Source organism: Odontesthes bonariensis, chromosome 5, assembly GCF_027942865.1.
Source record: "Odontesthes bonariensis isolate fOdoBon6 chromosome 5, fOdoBon6.hap1, whole genome shotgun sequence".
In the NCBI taxonomy this organism is placed as follows: Eukaryota; Metazoa; Chordata; class Actinopteri; order Atheriniformes; family Atherinopsidae; genus Odontesthes; species Odontesthes bonariensis.
In genome coordinates this window covers 8,869,463-8,879,881 of record NC_134510.1, presented here as the reverse complement: position 1 = coordinate 8,879,881, position 10,419 = coordinate 8,869,463, and the positions used below count along the sequence as shown (strand labels likewise).

Sequence of the window (10,419 nt, the reverse complement as noted above, 5' to 3'; positions counted from 1 at the left end):
GGCTACACTTGCTGAGTAGCTTAGTTGTTCTGCATTGTGAAACACAACAACCGTCAGAGACAACTCGGTGTCTTCTCTGTTTGCCCTTTATAAGATGGAGTGCGTCATTCAGGGATCTGAAATTACAATTTGCAGTAATAATTAGTGCCATATGATTTGCTCTTACACCCAGTTAATACAACGTCAGTTTCGATGAGTAATTTGTTTTATGATTTCTTTGAAGCGCATCTAACTGGTCACACTCCCACTCATACAATACATTTTTGGGAAATATTCTCTCCGGTTTTGCTGCAAATAACATTTTACACATCACACGATTAGTAGTAAGGGACAATGTTGACTTCATAGGTTGTTCAGATCACTTTATCTGTTCCGTCGCGCTGTGCAAGTTAATGAAATTATCACGTTTTTTTTCTTCTATTTTTTTCAACCCTAATTTGGGTCACATGGTCAATATAATCATCTTTACATTTCTTTTTCTTTTTTTTTGTGGTAAATGTCGTGTGAAATTAGATGACAAACATGTCTGAAATGGTTGTGTGTGGCATAAATGTGGTTTTATTATGACAGGCACCGTCTTCGTCTCTACATAATTACACATCCTAAACTTGGCATTAACAATCAACTCTTTCTGTATTCCTCAGGGTTTCCAGCGTCTCCTCTGCAGAGGTCTGAGCCGAAATGGGGAGCAAAGCATTGCACGCTCCGATCCCCCTGCACCCAGCCCTGCAGCTCACAAACTACTCCTTCCTGCAGGCCGTCAACACTTTCCCCGCCGACCAGCTGCAAGGATTGTACGGCCTCAGCGCAGTGCAAACCATGCACATGAACCACTGGACTCTTGGCTATCCACACATGCAAGGACTGAGGTCAACAATCACGGCAGCCGCCCAAGGTCTGGTGGACCCCAGAATTCCTTTCCCGGCGTTGCCCTTCACAGCAGCCGCGCAGCTCTTCCATCCAAAACAAGCCACCGTTACGCACGGCGTACCCTCGCTGCACAAGGACAGACCTAGGTTTGACTTTGCCAACCTGGCCCTCGCTGCCACTCAGGAGGACCCGCCGAAAGCCGCGGATCTGGCGAAGTTGGCATCGGGACTTGGGGGGACCATCTCAGAGCTGAGCAAGCTGTCCCCGGACCGAAAACCCACTCGGGGCAGGCTCCCATCCAAGACTAAAAAGGAATTTATTTGCAAGTTCTGCGGCCGGCATTTCACCAAGTCCTACAACCTCCTCATTCATGAGAGGACCCACACAGATGAGCGGCCCTATACCTGTGATATTTGCCACAAGGCCTTCAGAAGACAAGACCATCTCAGAGACCACAGGTAAGCAAATGCAGCGTTAAATAAGCACTGCGTTTTAAAGCAGACGTGTTCAGCAAACTGCCTGCAGCGTTTTTTTTAAGACGGGAGTTTTTAAAAGATGTGTTTTCCAAAATGGTCTCTGCACAACAAGCTCATAAAAATATATTCTTAATTTTGCTTTAATTAAAGACAGGCCTGTTCCCTGATATTTCTACACGAGGGCGCTAAAGCTCTTTTAAGATATAAGTTGGACTTTCAGAACCCCCTAGCTCTGTAAATGGAGATTTTAGCCCTGTGCATATGGGGTTTGTAACACGTGTAAGCAAGTCCATGCATGAGCACACATTGATTAAGTGTCATTTCTGTTTTTCAGATACATCCACTCCAAGGAAAAGCCATTCAAATGTCAAGAATGTGGGAAGGGATTCTGTCAGTCTCGAACACTAGCCGTCCATAAAACCTTACACATGCAGGTAAGCTCAGACTATTATTGCTTACCTTAAATGTACGTAATGCGTAATGATTAGAATGGTATGTTTACTGCATCTTAATCAGTCACAAAAACAATTGCGATTGGCCTATTATCTAACTAAAACATAAAGATGAGTGAGAGATGCAGACGCTATAAACATATTGTGCAATTCAAGGAGTAACAGCTGACTCATATTGGGTTTATAGATGACTGAAAGATACAACTGACAGACTTTCTATACAATTAAAGGGAATAATCCTTTGCTTGCTTTAAATCTAAACAGGAGTCTCCCCACAAATGCCCCACATGCGGAAGAACCTTTAATCAAAGAAGTAACCTGAAAACTCACCTTCTCACCCATACAGACATCAAGCCCTACAGCTGTGGCCGCTGCGGAAAGGTGTTTCGGCGCAACTGTGACTTGCGACGGCACAGTTTGACGCACAGCCCACATCAGGACTACTAGCCTGGACAGACAAAACAAAACAAAAATGGACAAAACGCAGAGAGACAAATCAGCGACTTTTGTGGTCAAAGAGACTCTCCAATTAAGGACACGTTCACTGCAGCACATTTTTAATGAGGGATTTTCTTTCTTCTTCGCACCTCAAGTGGAACGACTGCAGCGCCATGGCCATGTCCAGCTTCCCCGCCACCTGTAAATATCAAGACCGTGTACATAATGTTTTATATTTTCTTTTCTGACCTTGAAATGATAAAGTTGTCAAAAAACAGCCATAAGTTTAAAATATGTTAAAAATGTATTTTAGAAATAAATATTTCCATGATACATTTGCGTTCGTCTTGTTTTTTATTGAATGCTTTTCATGTCACAAGAGGGGACATAATGCTACAGCCCAAAACCAATATTTAGATGGCACCACTTACTATGCCCATCAATTTAATAGTCTGTAAGTTCATCACCAGCAGGCAGTGAGAGCTTATGTGGCGGAATCATGGGGTTTTTTACAGCATAAAAGCAGGTTTTGGAAGGGAGCACCAGATGGCAATACTGAAAGACACCTTTATCTTTTTGAGTACTTCCAACTGGAAGGCTCATTGTGAATAATAACTGATAAGAATTACCACACTTAAATGAATGAATAAAAACATGACCATGTAACCATTCACCTTTTTTCTGCCATAAAATGTTTTGCAAGTCACATTGTTTATTAAGCGCCACTATTATCTTCCACGTCAGAGGCTGATAAACTGCTCTGTTATATTGGCGCATCCGCAGTCGTATATCACATATTTATCTACATCATGCACTTCTGCTATCGTAATTGACTTGCAAAAAAAGAAGAAGACGACATTTGCAGAAAATCATTTCTAAGGCATGCGCAGGGGTTGTTCTACTGTTGACATCTCATGACCACCAAACAATCATTCTAAGATTGCTGTTGCGTCTTAAACGTGTGTCGACCTCCAATTTTTAGTGAGCGAATTCATAAATCAAAACAGTTTCATATTGCACCTTAACTTCAAACATGTAGGCTAATATAACCCCCCCCCCCCCCCCCCCCCCAAAAAAAAGAAAAAGTCTACGTGCAGTGTGAGATAATCCGGACGTTGTTTGAACTGACAGTTGATGAGAATATAGAGATAATCCAGTCTTGAAAGAAATGAGTTCAGGGGATAAATGTGAGCGCTATAGGCGCAGCGCTCCACAAACTTGTTTGAGACAGAATTTGGATTGCATCCAGCTAAACCTTGACCGGCCACAGATTAACCATCAGGGCTGCGGCCAATAACAGAATACGTTTAGGTATGTATGATATTTCGTTTTATTATTCGAGAAAAAGGAAAAAGGACAAAACCAGATTCACTTGCTTCTAATCTGTATCTTCATGTGTCTTGGCATTTAGGTCCGTTGTTTCAAGGTTTCAGCAACAATTATTACACTTGGCAAAACCTTTTATAACCGTTTTTCACCTGACACTGTAATTAAGTGCTTGAAAAACTAGCATTTATCTTTAATGGGCTCGCAAACATGGTCTGGGCCAAGCGGCTACAATAACAGCAGAAGAATTTAAACGGCGTTCAATAATGCCGAACTAAGGCCATGAACTAAGGACCGCTTTATTGCTCACTGCAGGCAAGAATTTTCCTAAAAAATGTTCGAAATGGAAAGGCAGCACAGTGCAACGTCTCCAGTTGGCTTATTTACAGCATTTGAGTTGCTTCATGATGAAAATATGTGTCAAAAAGAAAACAACAAATAAAAAAAAAAAAATGTAAAAAAAAAAAAAGAAAATATGACCGTTTAAATAATAATAACAATAGTGATAATAACGATGATGATAATGATAATAACAACTTGCAATAGATTGTTTGACAAAGTGATATTAATGGTCTGAGATTTCTGAGATGAACTTAATCTTTTAAAAAAAGGATACATGTGAATTCTTATCTGTTTTTAAGATAGTGGAGGTGACTAACAGTAGGCTAATGTTCGTCCATCTGCCACCAAATAGCGTCATTTTTTTTAAAAAAGCATACATTTTTTTGGGGCCCTTTTTTATTGAATTAATATTACCCCCCCCCCCCATGTTTTAAGATTTTCTGAGTCACCACCTATTTTCAAATTGTTCAAATCTTGCTTGATGGGACACCGATAAATGTTCAGTCATGTCATTTTCACCTGGCACGAATCTTAGCACAGTTGAGCACAGTTGAGTGTGAAGTGGAGCAACACACCTTTTTTTTTGGCTCCACGGGGATCACAATATCAAAACAGAACAACAACTGGTCAATTCTAATTTTTTGTTTCTATTACTGGCACATCCGTTCAGTATTCTTTTTGTTTCCACCGATATGATGGAACCTGCTGTTGTATTATTGTTTTGCCAATTGAATCCTTTTATGAAGCGCTCTGCAATACTTTGACGAAAACCAATACCACTGCAATCATATTATCATTATTATTATTATTATTATTATTATTATTATTGTCATTATTATCATTAAAGCTCTGTTAGCATCCATTAATTTTCTTCTTTTTTTTTAAAGTCAATGCGGGTTCCCCAACAAAAGTCAGTTGATCTCATCAGGAAAATCGTAATAGCTTCATTTTCTTCGTTTCTGTGGAGCGTCGTGGTTCGAACTGGCTTTAGGGGAGTAACGGAGGCTTAGCGTGAGTGCACAGTTGAACCCACGCACAGACGCACACGGACACAGATGAAGAGGAATGGACAGTCACATGGCGAATGTGACCCGTGACCGTGGAGTAACCGACAGGTTAGAGGCTGGACGAGCTGCAGGCCACTGGGCTCCGATACTCTGCCTTCATATCTCCATATGACCACATGACAAGGACAAGGACAGATTTGCAGATTGCCTGTTTGCTCAGAAGAGGAGGAGGAAGAAGGAGAATCCACGGTTAAATAAATAATTAAATAAATAAATGATTTTTTTTATAGTTTCCTACACGGTATGGATATTCATATATTTATTTAAGAGTGGGTCTAATCGATGTCTGCTAATGTAAGTGGCCTGTTGTCTTGCTATCAAAGCAGCACAGACACCACCTCAACAACATTCTATACAGAAGTAAAGGTCTCGAGGAAGATAGATTTGACGTCATTTGTCAGAGAGGCTGCCGGTGTCCACAAGTCTACCTCTGTTGTTCATAAGTTGCATTGTGATACTGACATTTGTATTCTTTGAAAGGAATCAGTGGTCCTGAAACGACAAAAAGACCACGAAGGATATGAATAGTCTATTCTTCATTGGCTTTTACTTCAACGTGCATTTTCCATTGTTGTACAATGATGATAGTGACTCTCCATTGTAATCCAGTAGGCCTATCTATATTTATTTCGCCCGTCATCTTAACAACATTAGCTTTCTGGTGTTTGTTAAAACATTTCAGTAAGTGCCTGGCTGCATAGTTTAATATGATAATGACAGGTAATATTTATCTAAAATTAACTCACATCAGATCACCACTGTCAACACTAAAGATAGGCCTAATGTTTTACTATCATTTATTTTATTTAGACGATGAAAAAAGGACTATCTGACTTGTGATGCTAATGTAAACAATAAATTGATTTAGAACATTTGAATATTTACACACAAACTAGAGAAGACGATTGTCACAAAGTTTTTTTTTTTATACATAGAACAGGCTATTCCCACGGCAACGTTGGGCTTTGACTGGCATAAAACGGAGGGCGTAGCATTGAGAAGTTTCATAGAGTGGGAAATTTAACAACCACGCTCATTCTTAGAAGAAATAGCCTATAGGCTAGATAAACTTCACTGGTACAGACCTTTTGAAAAGCAGCTGGCATTGCATAACCTGATGCTGTGTTAAACATTGAAAAATAAATCATGTGTGTCCAAAAGGATTTTTTTTAACCTTAATTATGTGTCGTGTTTGTGAGGTGAGTGGTGAAACGCAAATTTCCTTTGGAAAAAAACGCAACACCATTAATACGGAAGCCGCGTTGGTGTTTACAGATGACGTTTAGGCTATAACCGTCGGAAGATGTGGCTAACGCCAGTAAACGGGACAAGCATGTTTCAATAAACGTCGAATTAAATAGACAGCCACTGGATAAAAGCGGGAGTCAAGTAAGAAAGGTTTTTGTTCATTAACCTCTGTAATTCCGGTTTAGGACGACTTTTTTTTTTAGCCATAGCTTAGCTTCTTTGCTATACTGCTGTGGTTTGTATAGCTTACATGACCAGAGAGCCTCTTTCGCTAACTGCTCCACACTAAGTTAAATTTGTTAATATGTATCAATACAATTTTAGTTACATTGCGCTCGATTTGCAAATGGTGTTGCTAAATACTGTTTGCCCGTTCCTCACATTTACTATAAGCGAAGCTACATTAGCAAGCATGCTAATTATGGCAGTTCGATGAAGTTCAATTACCGACAGCCACTGAAAATTGCAACTGCAGAAATAAAGTGAATCGCATATAAATTATTTAAAGGTTTCTTAAATCTCGACCTGAAATCACAAACTGAATTTCAGTATCCCTTCTGCCAAGTGCAGTTATTAACCAAATAATACAACTTGGCCAAATAGGCTACATTTAATAAGAGGTCCACGACAGGCCCTTTTTAAACCGATATTTTGAACTGTCATAGCAGCACAGATATGTCTGACATCTTGAATTAAAGCTTATGTCCAGTAAGCCAGCCCCGTGTGCTGACACACCAGAACTTTTGTGCCAAAGCATACTAAAGCTGCTGTGACAAATGCATATTCTTTCAAATTGCACTCACAACTCTGTTGTATAACTTATATTGCAATGCTTTCCTACATTTTGATTTTGTACTCAGGACAGAGAAAAGATGTTGGAGTCTTATGTCACACCGCTCCTGATGAGCTATGTCAACAAGTACATTAAGAACCTGAAACCATCTGACCTGCAGCTCTCCCTGTGGGGAGGGGATGTGGTGCTCAGCAAGTTGGACCTGAAGCTGGATGTACTGGAACAGGTACTGTGTGCTGAATGTGTCTTGCATTTTGTATAACTGTTCTTTATCAGATAAAGATGAGACTTACTCATTTCACAAAGGTAATCTTTCACATTTCACTGTGTTTTGGAAGTTTGCCATGGCGTTATGATAGATAATGATTCTAGTGCTGCATATTGCTAGAAGGTAAAATATTGCTTTCAAATCTTTTTAGTGATCAATATTACTTGAGCCTTACAGGGACTTTGGTTGCCCTCGATGGATGTATTGAAACATTCACTAAATAGTTAACATCTTTCCAATGCTTTATGTCTATTTCCTGCCCAAAGAGTATTAAGTATATAGACATTAACATCTTAACCTCCACTATAAATGATTACAAGTCTGTTGCTTTTTTAATAGTGCGGTCAACAGCCCTTTAGTGAGTTGATTTATTTTTTTTTCCTCATATGTGCTTTTTAACTCTGGTACAAAGATGATATTGTAGAATCTACAAGTGGCTTTAATTTCTTTGCATTTTTAAAAACGAGTCATTTTAAGTGTTTTGGTTACTCAACAGAAGAGGAAGAAAAGCAGATAATGTACAAATAACAAGAGAATATCAATGTCAAACAGTTTCCCTTTCCAATTATTTCAGAAATTGTGAGTGCAGCATATTTGTTTCCTCTCAGACAATCAGTCTTCAACTTAGCTGCAGTGCATTGCTTTGACTAGAATCAGAAAAATTACAGCTATTATAGCTACAATTATGCTGTTCAGCCAGGCAAAATCTGTCAGTGTGAAAAATGTTTGATTAATTTATTCTTTTATATTTATCCTACAGTGATATTTTCATGTTTTTTTTAAATTTTTTTAAATTAACTTTTAATGTCAGTTTTACACAAATTGCCCATGATTTAAAGGGATTTTTTAAAAATCTTTTAATTGGATGCTGAATGCTTTTGAAGAGCAGACTAAGCCAATACCTAACCTAACAGAATTTGTTAGAACTTTCTTATTGAAAACACAGGTTCAGTCCAAAAATAATACATATGTATCACAAAAATTCATGGTTTTAACAAATTGTCCAAATGATCCAACTCATCATGCAGGGTGCAGTGTAATGCTATCTCTTAATGCTATTGTAAGTGCAGGTGTGTCCTCCTCATAGGTACTAGAAGCTAGGTTCTGAATACATTCTGAAAACACTCTTTTTACACTACTTTTTACTGCGTCTTTGAGTTGAGATGCGGTTTGAGTTTGACCTGCGTTTGAGTTTAACTTGGCCAGTCAATTGGACCCCTGTGCATTACCTAATATTTACGTGACATATAATGGAGGGGAATTGAGTTATTAAATGAAGAGTGTGGAGGGCGGCCGTGGGTCAGTAGTTGAGTAGGTCGTCCAATAACCTGAAGGTTTGTGGTTCGAATACCGCTCTTACTGCTCGAAGATTGGTGGGGTGACAGTCCACCTTGCCACGGCCGAGTTGCCCTTGAGCAGGCCACCGTACCCCCCCAACATTTGCTCCCCAGTCTGTGAATTCCTGCCCACCGCTCCAGTGAATATGGCCTGTGTGTGACCCTGTGCATGTGTATGTTCCAACAGGTGCCAACCTGGATGGGTTAAATGCGGAGGTGTGATTTCATGTAACTCAACATGACAAATAAATGGGTGATCATCGTACATATAATTATAGCTAAAAACAGTCATATGTAGTTAAGATGCTGAGGATTTCGTCAAATGATGCTGCCATTTTAAAATCCGGATTTTATTAGAGCTGAGCGATGGTCTGGAAATGCTTTAAGCGATTGTGAGTTGAAATGTAGTCTTAATTAGTCTTAATTGCTTGCTTTTCACTCGTAATTACAGACATGTCCAGCAGTCTGAGAAAAAGAACTGAAAAATTAGTGAGAGAACCTTTATTGGGAGGTTGGCTGTATTGATATATACTTATGCTTTGCTGTTTTTGTAAAAAGATGGAACTTTGGAGCATGTGCAAAGCACCTAGACCCATTAGAGTCTAAATAAGCCTTTACATGCAGGAATAGTTCAGTCCTCAACCACATTATTTTTGATATGTTAGTCTGGCATAGTTCAATATGCTTTTTGTCTAGTGCCATGTAGACGTGCTCAGTGTAGCCCCAAGAGCTCTGAGGGTAAATACAGAATTGCTGGCAGTGGGAAAGGATTTTGTCAGCGCTTAAACATAAGAGCTTTGGTGTAAAAAAAACAAAAAAAACAAAACATTTGTCACAGTCTCACACTTATATGTATGGCCCGGTTAGAATTGCAAACTAACCTAACATACATAATTTTGGACTATGGAGAAAAAACCAGAGCACCTGGGGCCTCATGTACAAAGGGTGCGTACGCACAAAATAGTGGCGTACGCACCTTTTCACGTCAACGATCAGATGTATCAAGAGCGAAAAGACCATGGAAATGTGCGGTGCCTCACGCCAACTTCAGGGCTGGCGTACGCATTTTTCTACAGCTGTTGATTCTTTGGCGACACCTAAGGTGATGTTGGGAAACTGTTATAATAAATAAATGTGAAAACAATTAGTCCTCAGACAGTGATGTGCACATTTGAGATACATGAACAATTAATACTGATAAACAATGAACGCACCCATGTGTCTGCAATTACAGAGCGGATATAAAAGCATGCGCTAAGTGGTGAAATGCATACCATTAAAAACAATGGCTGCTTTAGCAGTATTAGAAGACTTTGCAAATGGTGCAATTCGAAGAGAGCGTGTGTTCAGAGACAGAGAGGATTTGCTGGCATATGATGGCAACTGACTCATTAGCCGTTTTGAGGGAAATCCTCCTAGAACTTTGCGCAGGGCTGCAGCCGGCGTTGGAGCGCAACACAGCGAGGAGCCATACGCTGCCTGTGCTCACAGGTGATGTGCACACTGGGGTTCCTATAGCAGCCGGGGCATTCCAGAGGGAGCTGGCCAACCGATTGGGACTGTGCCAGTCTACCCTGAGCCGAGCCATACCAGCGTGTGGAACTGAATTATCCGCATCTCAGCCACGTATATCAAATTCCCACAATGAAGTTGAACAGGCCAACATTAAAGCTCAATTTGAAGCGAGAGCCGGTTTTGTAATCGGAGCTATCGACTGCGCACACATTGCTATAAAAGCGCAATCACATGATGAATTTGTATGTTAACAGGAAACATTTTCATTCGATCAGATCATATGTGAT

General features: G+C 39.9%; 2 protein-coding genes across 10 annotated transcripts in view; both read left to right on the top strand.

The window, feature by feature from the left end:
* Positions 1-658: 658 nt before the first annotated feature.
* Positions 659-2,508, top strand: osr2 (odd-skipped related transciption factor 2). 2 transcript variants are annotated; one of them, XM_075466556.1, is made up of 3 exons: positions 659-1,328; positions 1,681-1,780; positions 2,145-2,508. In XM_075466556.1, the coding sequence occupies exons 1-3, from the start codon at positions 682-684 to the stop codon at positions 2,217-2,219; spliced, it is 822 nt and encodes a 273-aa protein (XP_075322671.1). In that variant the 5' UTR covers positions 659-681; the 3' UTR covers positions 2,220-2,508. The 2 variants fall into 2 exon arrangements, with proteins under 2 accessions (XP_075322671.1, XP_075322672.1); XM_075466557.1 differs by having other exon boundaries at positions 2,063-2,508.
* Positions 2,509-6,227: 3,719 nt separating this feature from the next.
* Positions 6,228-10,419, top strand: part of vps13b (vacuolar protein sorting 13 homolog B) — a 310,547-nt gene continuing 306,355 nt past the window's right edge. For all 8 annotated transcript variants that reach the window (XM_075464765.1, XM_075464763.1, XM_075464764.1 and 5 more), the window contains exons 1-2: positions 6,228-6,360; positions 7,080-7,238. In XM_075464765.1, the coding sequence (XP_075320880.1) occupies positions 7,092-7,238 (147 nt within the window). In that variant the 5' untranslated portion in view covers positions 6,228-6,360; positions 7,080-7,091. The remainder of the gene's footprint in view (positions 6,361-7,079; positions 7,239-10,419) is intronic.

Bases quoted from the DNA above. Each gene is read 5' to 3' on its own strand.
- osr2 (XM_075466557.1), top strand. From the start codon at position 682: ATGGGGAGCAAAGCATTGCACGCTCCGATCCCCCTGCACCCAGCCCTG. The intron at 1,329-1,680 runs GTAAGCAAATGC...TCTGTTTTTCAG, and splicing joins GACCATCTCAGAGACCACAG to ATACATCCACTCCAAGGAAA. The intron at 1,781-2,062 runs GTAAGCTCAGAC...AAATCTAAACAG, and splicing joins ATAAAACCTTACACATGCAG to GAGTCTCCCCACAAATGCCC.